Here is a 16740-nt window from a genome sequence, read left to right as displayed (position 1 = left end):
TTTCCTTTGCTTACCCAGCTTGTTTTAAGTGAATAAATGATAGAAATCCTTCCAGTTTGGGACTTTTAGAGTCACAAGAGAAAAAGTGTAAAAATAAACTTCAATTGTGACTCTAGCGATCTGAGAGGAAATCTCCTTGCTGGACAATTTTCACATTTCAGAAACATACATCATCTGACAGGGGACAGATTATTTAACATATTGTGAGGTGTAACAACAGGTAATAAGAAAGCATCTAGAAGCTAAATAAGCTGTTGAAGCAAGAGAAGAAATACAAGTCAATTTCAGCTAATTAGTTATCCTGTGATACCAATGCAACTTCATTGGAAATAAAGTTGCATTGGCTTTGTGAATAATGTTTTTAGACTTTTCAATGAAATTACTGAAATGTAACAGTTGTTCCTTAAATTCAACAATGATGGGGTTGCATATATTTTTTGCAACTGAATTTGTTTTTTGGTGATTTGGATGTACAAAGTTTCAGACTTATTGCCAGTCTACATCACCTTCCCCTCGTATTAGTATGCATCATCTCCAATTTTCCTGGAAGAAAGAGATGTAGCAGAACAGCTGTTTTTATAATGTGAAGCAGCTGTTTGACATTAAAACAGCTGCTTCTTTCCCCACAGAATAATTTCCTTAATTCTAATATTATTTGCATTTTAGTTTATTCCACGTGTTTTTATAGATTTATTTTAAGTAAATGCATTCATTACTATATTTGAAATAGTTTTACAGCTTGTCGTTTTAGTCCGTCTTACTTGGACATTTACAGTTTCTGATGGTTCGTTTTATTTTTTCTTCATATTCTTTGAGAAAAGTGCTGTATAAACCTTATTAATACCCCCACAATGCAAGGAGAAACACATTTTAAACTTCTGTACATCAGTAAACAGCAAACTGCTTCATAGACATACAGTGAGTAATTTTATCTCCCGTTGAAGAACAAAGTCAGGCTCTCTCTGTGAGTTAATTCAAGCAGCTGTGATCAGTGGTCTGGCTCCTGCAGGTCAGAGCAGCTGTATGGCGAGGATATTTAAACGTTGAGAAGCTTTCTATAACGAGAGGACCAGACCAACCTTACTCTGGCTTCCCAGCAACAGCGATCTATAATCCCATTTAAGAGCACCAAGATTGGAAGCGTTTACTTTTTGGACTGAAAACTATCTGGTCTGTTGCGTCATCTGGTTTCACTATAGACAGGGAAAGAAAACTCGAGGGTGAGCTTCAGTGCTTCTTTATTGACAAAATATTTTTTTCTTGAAATCAGGCGAGTTATTTTTTTGTCTGTCAAAAACAAGAAGAGTCATGCATGCAATTAGCAAAAAGGGCCATGCTGTGAAACCGGTGGACTGCAGGCTGGTGAGACGAGCAGACAGACCGACAAATTAACCAGCTAATATGAGCTTGTTGTATTTGTACTCGAGCAGAATGTAAATAATATTCTACACCAAGCACCTGAAAAATTTCATAAAATTCAGTGTTATTCAATATTTTGTCCTAAACTATATGTAAAAGTTATTGTTACATTATTAACTATAATAATTTTGCAGGTTTGGGTACAATTATTGCTTTTGTTTTTTAAAGCAAATCATATTTCAGTTTTAAATCTTTGTGTAAAGACAGTGATACTATAAAAACATGCTTTTTAAAAATTTTTATTTGCAACCAATAACTTGTAGATTGAGGAAATTAAGCAAATTTAATTTAATTCTGTACCTAACACTTCCTTATTGAAGGTCTTAGTAATGACAGTGGTGTTTTGAACCATATTAGTGAAAAATTCAGTGAAAGGAAAAAGTGTGGCAAAAACAGAGCACAAGCAAAAGCAGTAACAGAAACTTTATTTGAGCTAAAAATAATCAATAATTCATAGAAGTACACATGTAATTTATCATCCTATGTGTAGTGAAACTACATACCAGAGTTTTCCTTTTTAAATTGAATTGCTTTGAATAAAATTGATTTGATATTCTAATTTATTTAGATCCAATTCTATACGTCAAAAAAAAATACACTTGAACCAGCTGGACTGAGGCCAAAAGCAGCAGCTTTTCTGCAAACGGGGCGAGGAGACTCCACATGTTTACTCCATCAGACTTTAACTGTGAAAATTTGGTGAAACCTGGAGGATTAGTGAATGACACGAAGCGTACCGGGGACAAAATCAAGGGAGAGATAGTGTGTCAGAAGTGGGAAAAAAAAATTAAAGGTTGGAAAAAAAAAAGAAAAGACTTGGCAGGGAGAGAAGAAGATGTGGGGGCTGCATTACATTCCATAGTCGATGTTACTTAGCAATTCCTTTCAGGAGCAAAGCACAAATAAGTACAGGCCAAAAAAAAAAACAAAAAAAAACATCAGCAATAGGCGGGGGTTCATAAAGGAAACTAATAATGACCAAACAAAGGGGTTATTGGGGAAAAAAGCCCAGAGAAAAGAACCACATCAGTGGGGGCAGAGCAACAAATGGCTGGTCACAGACACACACAGCATTATGATCCCCTTTACAAGCCTGAACAATGAAGAACAGCAACAGAGAGGCCTGCAAATGAGCCATGAATGCAGCACCTAATCAAGCACAAATAAACAGAAAATCCATCAAATGACCAATGACTTACCTTAATTTCTCTGATTCCGCCTTAATTTCCTCTGAAAGAGAAGAAAAGAAAAAGTAGAACTTAATCATTTTTGCAATAAAAGGTAGCTTTTTTTGTAAAACAGAAACTTTCTCCGAGGTAAAACGATAGAAAAACCACATTGTGATGCAGACATTAAAGTTAGTAAACGGCATTTAGCTGTCAAGACGTCTCATTTACAACACAACAGGCAGAACCCTTTCTCTCCCCCCCAGAACCTTGATAATATAAAGCCTCAGTAGCTGCACAGTGCCAAAAATACAATCATTATTCACTCTGCATCATGTCTGAGAGATGGGCCAACATTGTGTTTATTTCACAGATCTTCAGGCAGCAAAGCAATTGAATGAAGTCACCGAAAACTGTGAAAACGGATATAGAAGAGCAGAAAGCCACGCAAGGGGAAGGATGAGAGAGAGGGAAAGAGACAAAAATAGAAAGCTGATTGGTACTAGACATTAAAGGGGCCTTCAGCGATGGAGTGTTTAAAAGCACAGATACAATTGGCAGCATTCTCACAGAATTGCACCTGCCTGCGGTTGCCGGGAAAACCTCGGTCACAATTATTTCACCGCTGCAAGGCTAAGAGTCTTCTCAGAGGGCTCCATTTAGAGACAATATTTTAGCTTTTAACATCCTGTGGAAATAAATTAAACATTTTTTTTTTTTTTTACAGCAATTAACTTTGTGTTTGTGGGTCAGCCACGAATAGAAGAGGTTGAGATCTGGAGCCGTGCCAAATTCATTACATGCAGTCATAACGTGGACCGAGACATGGACTGAATCGAAATGAGACTCGGGTCTGATTTCTTCTTTTTTTTTTGTTTTGCATTGTTATGCATGTTCTTTACAATATCCAAAATAACATAGATTAAATCAGCAAAGTGACTAAATAATCTATGTGAATCTCGGATGTGATCTCGGGATGAAATTTCATAAGAAATGTATTTATATTCATAAGTAAGCAGCAACTCAAAAAGTCAGGATGTTTGTGCCTTCACCTTTAACAAAATCCTAATATTTTTACCCTGAACATTTACTGCTGCAGGAGTAAAAGGAAGCTTTGGAACCGAAACGAATGACTTCCTCTACAGCTGACAGACTAATCGAGTCAGTGTTTACGAGGCTTAATGGAGACAAGAGCAGTGAGATGAGAGATACAAAATGTGCAGATGAAGAGATTTAGAATCGGATGTGCTAAATCCCAACAGGAACAAAAACAACCATTTTTTGGACTTCATAATGTTGTTTCCTGTTGAACACTTGCTCAGGCTAAATATACAAATGAAGCCAGAAGTGTCAGGTAAAAGGCTCAAGCATTTGATTGTCCAGTGGTCTAAGAAAGGTGATGAAGCATGGAGTGAAACTAAAATACATGCCAAGTTACAATTATGAGTCAAAATAAAACAAAACACAAAAAAAGATTATAGCAGTTTTTTTTTTGGCCCTCAAGACTTGTTTGCTTATTTCCCGTAAGCAAACAACTTAATTTGTTCACTTCGGTGTTTCAACTACTGCATGCAACATTGATTTTTGCATATGCGTCTTGTAAAATAAACATGTTTCCATCACGTCTTACTACTGTTGATGCGAGGAGTGCCAATATTGAAATGCGAAGTTCATCCTACAAGTCAAGGTAGATGGAGTTGCTCCCAGTGGAAAATAAGAAATCTGGTGCAATTTCTGCTCAATTTTCCGAGTGGGAAGTTGTAATTTCTCAGTTTCTAACACGGCATTTGAAGGAAACCACATTCCCAAAAGTACACACACTGTATCCGACATATACCTGATGCCTTATGCCATCTTTCTTACTTTAGCTCGAGTACCACTTCAACAGGAAACCTTTTAGAGCTCCATGACGAACGAATGAAGCCGTTAAACCTTGAATCTTCCCATTAGTGTGTAGCTTTCCCATTTCACCCTGACTTTGACCCAGATTCCAACATTAGATGATGGTGATGCATTAAATGAGTGCAAACGTCAGCAGAGCAAACGCCCTTTTACTAGGGAGCAATTTTAGGCTTTCCCTCAATCACCCGGGGGCGACTCCATGTGGAGAGCTCCCTTTCCTGAGCTACACTACAACTTCGAAAGACGGGGCTTGTATTAAGCAGCAGTGTCCACGCAATCCTCGCTGGCCACAGTTAATCCGGACACTTCAGTGTGAGCCCATATGCCTTTAGGTTGTCATCTAAACACAGCACTAAAGCTGCCTCATGCTGTCTCTGCTCTGGTGTTCAGTGAATGCAATTTCCAGGCGAGGGAAGGGTAGTGAAGGGGGAGAAAAGAAGAGATGGTAATTGCTGGGAAAACTAGAAAATGATCACATATTTCAGTCCAGCGTAGAGTATTAACAGTCCGCCGATGGGGAAAGAAAACGCTTCCTGAATTTCAGAAATGAGTCATCTCAATCAGCAAGATTGGCATGGAAACCTTTCCCACTTCTAGCCACATATATAGCTGAATCAGTTTATTATATCATAACCTCAGTGGCAGATAGATGTATTAAAGCCAACAAGCTTCCCTCAGAAACTAAACAAAGTCTAATGATATACGAGCCTGAGACTTCAGGAGGGCTGGTGAAAAATACATGAGACGATCTACACCTCAGCCTGGAGTCGGCTTGGACAAAATATCCAATTGTCGAGATTACAGAGGACAGGTGTAATATAGCGTTTAACTGGGAAAAAAAGGAATGAAAAACGCAAGATAAGAAGATTATCAGTTGCATGCCTTTGTTAAGATGAGTGAAACCCTATTAGACGGCTAACAATACCGAGTAATAAAAGCACGACAACCTCCAAGCTTAAACAGACGACTGGGATGCGAGTATAACGCCTAAACATCTCGTACAAAGAGGGGGGAAAAACAACAACATCACACTCTTCCTCTCAACCTGATGGGTTTCTACCCTGCCCTGTCTGATATGCGTTTCATTAGGGACTTATGAATGATCCCCCTCAACCAAGCTTACTGTGAGCTACAAACAAAAGCTGATCAGGGTCTTAGATATCAGCAGCACAAACGCACAGTCAGCCTCTTGGCATGCAAATACACACCTGTAATAGATAAAGGTGATGAATTAGCAGGAAAATTGAGCCAGAGGTTAGAAGCTGGATTGAAGGAGAATCAGTGGTTAAATTCTAAAGGCAGACATTACTTAAGACTAGTAAATGAACTTCTGCTCCTGGATTCACATTTTAAACCGTTCATACTTGGTTGCTGGTGCCAGTGAGTGTATGCAAACAAGATTTTGAAGAAATGGTGGGCATTAATATTCATGGAGTCTTCCTCAAACAAGTCAACACACTTCTAAACCACATAGCGCCTGGCAAATGTTTGGATACATTACAACCATAAATTTCCATTCATTTCAAATTTTCTGAAGTAAAGACAAAACAATGTTACATTTAAAAGAAACCGTCGGCCTGTCTGTCACAAGCTAACGGCTAATGCACAGACTGCTGGGCTCTTGTGTTTTATTGGTGAGCAACAGATAAGGGCTGAACAACTTCAGAAAATATGCAACTCTTGAACCGTTGCTGAAAATTGTCCTGTCGATTCTGATCAGTTTACATCTTTCAGACTCTTTATTCACCATCAGACAGTGGTAAAGAAAAACCGTCGTTGTTAGCATCCCAGTCACTAGAGATCTACATCAGGTATGGACAAATATGCCACTGATATGCAGAGCGAGAATGCATAAAACTTGGAATATTGTAAACATCCAAATATTGCAGCCTAATATTTCTTTGCACGCACTGATATTACAGCAGAAATTATGATTTATAGTATTATGTGGCTCTAGAATAGCCCAAAACTGCAGTTTTAAATCGTGGATTGGAAGCTAGATAATATAGCCTTCTAAAAGTCAGATAGGTGTGGCATGCATTTATATTCAACCACGTTACCCCTAAATAAAGTCCAATGCAACTATATAAAGATTATGCCTTTATATAAGAAGGCGTCGTCTCCTCATATAAAGACGATGATGACCTGATGAGATGAGACTCAAATTGAACTTTTTGGAAGATGTGCAAAACATTGTGTGCTCCAAAAAATGACACAACAACCTCAACCTGGCAAACTGGTAAAATTTAACAGGAGCTGATGCTGGAAGAAAATGTAACAGAGGCTGGAGAACTTGAGATTCAGGTGGAGTATTCATGTTTGATGAGACAAGACGTTAAATACACAGCCAGAGCTGTAAAATCTAAAATCTCAATAAAGCTGAAGTTGCAGAAGTTTCTAGTTGCAAATATGACAACATGAACACGGTCCACAGTTATTAATACTTTTGCGAAGAATTGTTAAGAGTACATAATTTGCACAAATGGTTTTGGTTACACCTTTTGTTAAGCAACGCCACTTCCAATACAAGAAGAAAGGCAGACAGCTTTCGTCATGTATCACATCAAAGTGCTCAGAGTGTCCCGCTGCAGCCAAGAGCAGTTTAAAGACTTACTCTGGTCTCCCTGCTCCTAAGCCCCACCCAGCCGGAGCGCTGTGACAAAGCATTCTTCAGCCCTCAGCAGCAGCAAAGAAACCTGCAGGGAGTGTCTGCCATGGCTACAACTCCACACAACCACTGACGCTTGATTTACTGGTCCTACACACTCCTCAGGCGTGCTTGGGTTCACGGAATGTGTTGTGTAACATCAGATTATTCAAATGTAATCCCCAGCTGTCATTTCAGATGACTGCATGCAGCATCCAGGTTCTGTTTGTATAAAACAGATGGAGATGGAAGTTTAAACTTAAATTGGTTTGTGAAGTTTGGAGCCAAGATGAGAGATTTTAAAAACTGTTCCAAAACTAAAAGTAATCGGTTGCTGGTGAAAGGAGGTTTCAGCAGGTGGTGCGAAATGAAAAAAGTGAAGAAACACAAAGTTATTAAAATATATATGTCCCGTTTGAAATAAAGAACTGAACCAGGAGCTGGCTCAGCTTGATGTCATGCAAATTTAAAGTTTGTCATCTTTTCTCCTGTAAGCAAATCTATAGCTGTGACCCTAATCTCCTGTTTAAAAAGTCTTAGACGTTCTTGCTGGTTTAATAGCTATAAAAAAAAAAAAACACTTTTGAAGATGCTAATATTTATATTTTAAAGCTACACATTTTACTGCAGACACAAGCAGAAAGCTGTGAATATTTCGGCCAACAAACGGCACCACACGTTAATTGTGCCTGTACCAAGACTTTACAACTACGCAGCAAAGGATTTTCAAAGAAGTTTTACTTTACTTTAACAACAACCATGGCTCACATAGAGTAAGTTAATGTTTAACTGGACATTTGGGGTTCTCGGACTGGTCAGGTTTGTCTTTACTTGTTACTTTCTTATCAGATATTTTGGTCAATGGGTGTTGTAGCTTAGAGTCAGCCAGAATAACAATACAAGCAGCTGAACTGAGAAAAAAAAAAAATCTCAGTCTTAAAAATAAAAGTCTTAAAGAAAACATGATATGCTTTGAATTTCCTCCCTACGGCCCTAAAAGCAAAGCAGTTTAAATGCGGGGTGCAGTGTGTGTTCAGGCTGCGGGACATTTGAAGAGGACATTTGTCAAAACACAGAAGCTGTGTGTCCATTTGCTTCTGCGTCATAATGCTAGAAAAATTAAGTATGCATGGGGTGATTTGAGGTTCTGAAGCATGGGCTCCGTTGCTCACCCTTTATCTGGTTGTGCAGAACACACTCAGTCCCACAACAGACAAACAATGGCTTTCTGTGGATAACCCGAAGCCATTTACTTAATGAGCTTTAATGTTCTTTGTGTGTGGTTTGGAAGAGGAAGCTGCAGAAACATGAAAGTATTGGATAAAAATTAGAGCCTTGCCGATCACAGATTTCGTATAGCTCCACTTGTCTGCACCAATTATAGAGATTATTCTAAAATGTTAGAATAACTTTAAAGGCACACTTTAAAAAAAAACAAAAACAAAACAACAACTTTGTTTTCTTTAATTGATAACATAGGCTTATTGAAAAAATGTATATTCATAAAAACCATCTCAAAATTTTCATTGCCTGAAAACCTCTAGATGTTGAAGACAGTAAATAATATATATTTATAAATATTTATAATATAAAAAATAACTTGTGATTGATTATCAAATCAATAATTCTGGAGCAGCTTTTTTGTTGTGACTATAATTATTCTGACCAGTTGGGGCATCCTGGCATAGAGCATTAAAACATATTTCCCAGATGGTCAGTTGATATTTTTGTGTAAAAAAAAAAACAAAAAAAAAAACAAGACTGTGACCGAGCCATAAGCAAAAAACTGAAATGCATGACAATGACTTCAGCATAACATTCAGAGGGAAAGCATGTAAAAAAGACAAATGTACTTTAAAGACAAAATCTAATTTATTTCAACATATTTTAGACCCATGTAAAATGTTTTTTTTTAATACAGCAGCACACATAGCAAGATAGGAGACAGTGTGACAGCAGCTTTACAATTACAACAAGAAGCAGTTGCTAAAACCAGAGTAGAGATAAATAAATGTTTCTCCTAGGAGTAGTTTGCGGCTCTGAGCATCTACTTGCACAGATTTTCAACATTTCAAACAGGAAATTAAGTCCTTCTTAACAATGTTGACACCTTCCTATAAAGCAATGATGAGTTGACAAATTTCTGCATTTTCATCCTGGAACAAATGTCAAAAGCTCTCCTGACTGTCAGTAATTTTTTTTTATTTTTTTTTTTAAAAGAAAACAGGCAATAAGTTTTGCATCAACAATGGGCATTCAGGTCATAGTTCAAGGCTATCCTCCATTCACAAAACAGCTGTAAACTCAAGATGAATCAGATTTATTTTTTTAAAATCCTGAATATGATTTTTGAACCACAATTTATAAAACTGACCGAAGGTTGTTAGGTGAGATAATGAGACATTCATTACAAGGACTCAAGAAAACCAGGTGAGGTACACCTGGTTTAGCTCATCTATTCCAATTAGTTGTTTAATGGAGAGACTTTAGGATAAATGAACTTGACTACTAAAACATTAAATTCCAAAAGTCCCAGATTAGACATTGAGAATGTAAGTGGAACGCTTTTTTTCTGCTTTATAGTTAGAAAACTAAGGCATGAAGAGAGCTTGATGATTTGATAAGAACCGTAACTGTGTGTGCAGCATGCACAGCCGTGCAGTGACAAGCCACACTCACCAGGACACAGAGTCTTGCTGCCTTGAGCTGTTGGATGAACACTAACTCAATAACCAGATGTTGTGCCAACAACACATCCATCACACTGCATCGCTGCCACGACGCGCATTCTGCAAGAGCACAAATACAAGAAGCTCTCCTGAGAGCTTTACCATTTCATCACTTACGTTACAACTGAGGATGCATGGGGACGTTTAGCTGGCAAGAGGCAGCCAGATAAACAGAATCCTCCCTGGAGATGCTCCTCAACACATAACAGCTCGCAGAGAGAGGACGACGAGTTCAGACAGAGTGAGGACAGTAAAAGAGAGGTGGAGACAAGCCGCAGGCTGCCCTCCCAAAAAAAAAAAAAAAAAAAAAACCTGGTTATGGACCTGTTCTATTACTCTGATCTTTGCTCATGAGAAAAACAAGTCTGTCTTCCCATATTTCAAAACATGCAGCCGAATGTCTTGCTTGGTCAAAGAATAGTGATTCATGTTCAGTTTTTCTAACCCTAGGAAGTCAGTTCAGCATACAATACTGTTTACTGATTCAAACAGAAATGCTACAAAAGAAAAAAAAAGTGCATTTCCATCCATGGCACATAATGTGGTCAATACTTTGTTGAGGCTACTTCTTGCATGAAGTAATGCATCATTGCAGCATGGTATGGGTATTGGTCTCTTAGCATTGCAGGAAGGTGCCAAAGTCCTGCTGGAAAATGAATTTAACATCTCCATTAAGCTTGTCAGTAGATGGTGGACGGTTGTGCCAACTCTGGACTTAATAAAACTCAAACTTCACACTGGACCTCAAGAAGAAACTTGGATTTACAATCCTCTCAAAGCTGCAGCCATCCCTGTTGTTTGTGCATCTTCCTTACATCATTTCTACTAGATACCAGCAACAATCAAAGTAATTCACAAATAGAGAGAAATCAAACTAATTATTTAAGAAATCTAGACATAGGTAAAAAAATAAATAAATAATCAAATGTTACTATTGAACATTTGAAGACATGGATGTATAAAAGTTGTAGAAAGTCAAGAAACAAGCTGAAATCTGTCAGTGTTAAGAAAGCTTTCCTTGCTGCTGTGTGCAAATTAAGTTTATAGCATATAAGAAGCCCTACTGCTGAAAACATAACAGTAGCGGTTAAAGCTAAGAATGCAAGATACATCGCCACCAACATCGCCATCGGTCGATATTAATCGTTTTTTGACATATCAGTGTCAATTAAAAAAATAAACCTGGGATGACGTAAAGCGATATTCATTTTCATCTTGTTACACGTTATATGTTCAGTACTTATTTCACAAGCTGTCGATGTGACATGAATAACTAACAAAATTGTCTTCTTAAGAGTCAAAAAGCAAAGATTTATGTCCCTGCTATATTTCATTTGCACAAACTGTAAAAATGTTTTCATCAGCCAAGAGCTTTTGAAAACATTTAACTACGATGTACACAGATACTCTAATAAAGGCCACACCGAGCCTCTTCATTTAGCTTTTCTGAAGAAGCGCTCCAGGGTGTACCCACCTCCACTCTGTAACACATAAATATACAGCAGCTGCAATTACAGAGAGCTTGATTAAAATCCGACCCGAGACTTTTCCATTGTCCAGGATGAAAGGAAAGGTTGCACAACTCTAATTAAATTTGGTGTGGAAGAAGGAAGTGGTGTCAAAAGGTTGTCCGGGCTGACTAATCGCTTGTGCACTAGTGTAATGTGTGTGTGTGTATCTGAATCTGTGTGTGTGCGCGTCCCACCAATCCACCACCCTCACTCACGCTTGTATAAGCCTCCGTCTAATCACTAGTCTCACTCCTGTGGCTGCATCAAGGCTTTCATTTTGAAGCCAAAAAGTCCCCAAAGCACTTCGCCTCCACATGGCCTTGATTACTCAGCTGTTGGTTTTGTTACTGAAATCAATTCAGTTTAATGATTTCATTCTGGTCAAATAATTTAGCACTTTCTGCTCAAATGTTGCGACCTACCCTTTCAGCCCTGTGAAAGGGAGCCATTACACTCGCTGCACCAGCTGGAGACAAACAGCCAATGAAATGAAAATACAAACAGTGTTTGTTGTTAAATACGCCCTCCTCGACTTCAGCCAAAATAACCTTGTTTAATCCAAAACAGCTCCCAAACTCCCATCATTTGGATCATCTCTGGTAAGACAAATATTTGCATACACTGTATAGAAAGACGCAAATCTATTTTCTCTTGTCCAACAATAAATCAGGTAAACGTTTTTTTTTTTTTTATTATCCCAATTAGGATTAAAATATTTTCTGTCTGACAAACGGCAGCGTAAAATTCCGGCCCATTCCTCCTGACAGAACTGGTGCAACTGGGACAAGTCTGATTTCTTGCAGACTTTTTCAGCTCTGCCCACAACGTTTCTATCAGAATGAGATCAGAGCTTTGTGTTGGCCACTCAAGAGGCACTGACTTTATTGTCCATAAGCCACTTTGTAACCACTTAGGCAGTAACCTTCGGCTCACTGTCTGTTTGGAAGAACCATTTGTTACCAAGCTTTAACTTCCTGGCTGATGTAGTTTCTTCAATAACTAAACTTTGTGTTTTCACAGGTAGACTAAAAGTTTTATTTGTTTGATGTGTAATCAGTGCTGAATATTTCGATTCAAGTCGCCTAGTCTACATTTTACGGTTTTCATGCCTGACCAGTTCAATAACGCTGCAAATCAGGAGTTGAAATAAGCACCCACCACTGGCAAAAACACCTCAATCTACAATTTTAGTTCAATTTTAAAACGCTCAAGTTCCACTCTCTGCTTTCTAATGGGCCTTCCTTCCACATCTCCATGCGGCATTGCAAGTTTGTTTCAAAACAAATATGCGGAGTACAGAGAGGTAAACTGTACCTCTCTGTACAGAGAGATGCCGAGATATTATTTTTTTTATCTAAATAACAATTAGATAATGTACAAAACACCAAACTGGCACAGAAATGTAAAACAAGCCAGAAAAGGGGATTTCTCTTCATCTGATGTGCTGAACCCACAGGTCATATAAAGATCCAGTGAAAACTACTGCAGAAGCCAAACTCTGCAGTCTTCCTCATTTCCTTTCTTCGGTGTACAGCCAATCAGAGGCAAGAAAAACGAACGGTGCGCCTAGATTTGTTGCTTTGCAAATGTCAGCCGATAGCATATCAAATAACGCTGCACCTTTTTATTTCAGCATTTTCTTTGAAATATTATGTCAGACATGCTCCACAAAAAAATAAATCTGTGCATAGGTGGGATTTACCAGAATAATTTGGGGTCACGCATCACAGAAAAATCTGTTAAAGGGGTAAATCAGCAGCAAATACTCAACTGTGAATAGGTGGGTCCACTGTATTCATGTCACAAAGAAAAATGCTCAGAATGCAATAATTGTTTCCAAGTGTTTATCAAAAATGATATTGTAATTGTAATCTATCAATATTATCACTACTGTATGAATCTACTGGGCAGACTGGAATGTGCAAATTTCCCATTGACCTGCTCAGACTTGAACTGAAATGTGCTAAAAAAAATAACATTTTCTCACTTTTATTAAATACATCAAAAAGGTATTCCAACTATTCCAACTAAAAAATAATAATAATATAAAACAGTGTCATTAGGGAAAAAACAACAACAAAAACATAATCGCAGTAATCAGCATGTCAGACTTCTAAGGAAACTACAAACCAATATAGACCAGGAAAAGTTTAATCAGTACATCTCTAATAAACAAAAATGAAATTTGTTAATTTCTTGTGTTCATTAAGTGACATGAACTGCACATAGCTTATTTAAGCTATGAAACAGCCCCTGGAAAACTCCTTTAGTTTAATACTTGAATCTCACAGCACTCTAGCAATATAAAAGGAACATAAAAATGTCACTAAAGATAACAGTTTTCTCTTTTTAACAATCCCTTCCAGCTTCTTGCAAACCTCCCTTCCCGTCGGCAATAAGATGCACGTTTAAGTGAGGTTGTTGCTTTGCATAAGTCAGTGAACAATTTTATTCCGCTTGTGCTCAAACGTCCAAGGCTTGTTCCAGACAGCAGCCTTTAATTCCTGCGTTTCCCCTTTTAGAAAGGTTGTGTTTGGTCTTTGGAAAGCCATGGTCAAAAGCTCAATTAACGAAGGGACCATTTATTACCCGGTGCTTATCGTGGCTGAACAGACGCCAGCCATAGGGAGGCGAGGAGTTTGCTATCACCATTCTTAACGATCAGAGGTGCATTTGTTGTACTGGCCTCCCTGCCAACTACAAGGATGAGGGTGCAGACAGTGGCCTTGTGTTTAGTGCAAAACCACAGCTTGCAAGCTCTTGCTGATTTTGTGCTTGTTTACAGCTCTGATTCAAGGTTCTTTTGACCGTGGATGGGGAAATGTTTCCCAACAGAACAGAAATACAGTAATGCAATGAAAGCCTTAGCAGAAATGTGAAGTGGGCTTATTTTTTTTTCTATCTTACAGCATAGCACAATATAATTTACAAAAGAAGCAACTTATTGTTCAACAGAAATGTGTAAAGAATTATGCTTTATTTAGAATTTTATACAAAATGATACAGATGAGTGAGAAATATACCAAATAAAAGGGAAATTTATTTATTCACTACACTATAAATCACACTTTTTGTCATTTTTTGTGTTTTTCTAAAGTTCTGCCTTGCAACTTCTGATGTTTGGTTTTGCAAATCTTTGACACCTATATTAGATGTGTGTGTGTGTGTGTGTGTGTGTGTGTTTTTTTTTTTTAATCTATCAGCAGGTTTTCAATCATATTAAAAATGTTTTGGCTTCCCACTGCTTATCTGAGCCATTTAAGACAAGAGGGATCTTGCAGAAGATAGTGAAAGGATCTGAGATAATTGGCGACACATTCCAACTCCCAGAAAAGTAAGTGGTGAGGTTTTGAGAAAAAATGACTGCTTATTAAAAACAAGTTTTACCAAGTCATTTACTAATCTAAAAAAAAAAGTAAAACAAACTGTAACTATTTAAGAGTTATTATATAAAACAGAAAATCAAAACTGGCCAAAAATACATGATCAGAGAGTTATAAACTCAAAATTGACCAACAAAAGCAGCATCGGTGTATGGAAGAAGCATTACCACAAACAGCGATGTGCCCTTTTCTGCTCCGCCTAGGTATGCACGAGAAGTGACTTCTGTGTTTAAATTTCATGTTCGGTCATTATTTTTACAATTAGTGTTCAACAGAAATTTCGACTACATGGTAAGGAGCCAACTTCTCCACAACTACACCAGATATTTGATTATTAGTATGTCAAAAACACCCAACAGTTACTAAACACAAAATAAAAAATGCACTATGACCTGCTGGATAAAATAAAAAAGTAAAACAAAGAAGTCAGGTTAAACAGAAACTAACAGGGAGACTTGTTTCTATATTAAAAGGCTAGCAGTAACACAATCCTTGTCTCCACGACTTTATTCAAAGACTACCGATGCCTTAGAAACGGTGTGTCAATCTTGGTTCTCAAGTCTCACTGCTCTGTATTATTTTGATGTCTTCCTGCTCCAACACATCAGCGTTAATTACCCGCTAAGCAGGCCATCAAGTCCACCAGACACCTGGTAATGACCCTTCAGTTTAAATCAGGTTTGTTGAAGCAGGGAAGCATTTTAAAGTAGAGCACTGGAACTCCAGAACAGAAGCAGAAATAAGAAACGCTGTTTTGGAGTAGTTCTCCTTCCCCCTCCCCCCCCCCAAAAAAAAAAAAAAAAAATATATTCCTTATTAGCTTTGCAAATAAAAGAGAAAATTTACTGGAGGAAATAGGCCAGGATGGAAATGTACACAAGATAAAGGGGAGTACCAAGATAGCATGAAAATGTTACTGAGCAGCCCATTAGTCAGGGAACTATGCTGGTATGACATTCCAGTTTTATAAGTCTGATGGTAAGAGCTTCAATCTAATGCTTCAACAAAACCTTAGGCATTGCAAAATATGCATGGTAATTTATTGAAATATTTAGTTCCCTCCAAATAATTAGGACTCTTGTGAAAAATGCATTAAAATAAGAGAAACGAGTGCCTCCCTTTTGTCATGTTTATGCACAATTTATAGGAAAACATAAACTTATACATTTCTAATTGACAGTTCCCAGACACTCTGATCAGCTTTGAAAGTAAAATAGGACAGTCTGGTGTGTCATAGGGTGGTGTAGACAAGTGATGTGATTTGGCTCCGTATCCCAGCTTAAATCTCTAAACTCAACTGTAAAGCTTATAGGATTGCACCGATATTCAATTTTCAATTTCTATTTCAATGAGAAAAATACTTGATCCCGTTGGACACCCCAGCAACATTTTTCAAGAGTGTTCTTTCTAGTAAAGTACAAAAGCTATGATTAATAATACCACAATTTTTTTCTCCCTTGGCAAGGGCAAAAGTAATAAGTAGAAATTTTAGTCCTTTATCAAAATATACAATTTCACACATCAAATTGGGCATTTTACATCGTTGAGTGGTGGTCAATTTTTAGGGTAATTTCACTCTTGATAGTCCAGTAGACTCAAGTGAAGTCCAAAACTGCAACATTTGTTACAATTCCTATTCACACTTCAAAGTGTCAAACAAACTAAACCCTTATATTGTAAAAACCTTTTTATCCCATCACCTGTGGTGGCGCTGCACCAAGAACCGCTGGCACCATGCCGCTATTTTACTCATTTCATCATCCCATCTCAGCTCAGGGCATAACCTGGAAGGAAGTACTCTACCTTTTTTTTTTTTTTGTATATTCAGCAAATCTGATTTATAAATCCAAACCATCCTCTAAAGTTTGAGTATATAAACAGCAGAATCATCCACATCTGTAAACATGTGAAAACATAATTGTGAAATGACAATGGAACAAAGCCTAAATCCGCTTTAAAAAAAAAAAAAAAGAAGTGATGAAC

The 16740-nt window shown here is 37.6% G+C and overlaps 1 protein-coding gene across 3 annotated transcripts in view; it reads right to left on the bottom strand.

Annotated features, from left to right (window-relative positions):
* The window catches only part of arfgef1 (ADP-ribosylation factor guanine nucleotide-exchange factor 1 (brefeldin A-inhibited)), a 52496-nt gene that overhangs the window by 32667 nt on the left and 3089 nt on the right, over positions 1 to 16740 (bottom strand). For all 3 annotated transcript variants that reach the window (XM_015015370.1, XM_015015381.1, XM_015015390.1), the window contains exon 2: positions 2619 to 2649. In XM_015015370.1, coding sequence (XP_014870856.1) covers positions 2619 to 2649 — 31 coding nt within the window. The remainder of the gene's footprint in view (positions 1 to 2618; positions 2650 to 16740) is intronic.

Source organism: Poecilia latipinna, unplaced genomic scaffold (assembly GCF_001443285.1).
Source record: "Poecilia latipinna isolate Pla-1442-1.1 unplaced genomic scaffold, P_latipinna-1.0 Scaffold71, whole genome shotgun sequence".
Lineage (NCBI taxonomy): Eukaryota > Metazoa > Chordata > Actinopteri > Cyprinodontiformes > Poeciliidae > Poecilia > Poecilia latipinna.
Note: the sequence above shows the minus strand (reverse complement) of the source record. Positions and strands in the feature narration are given on the sequence as shown.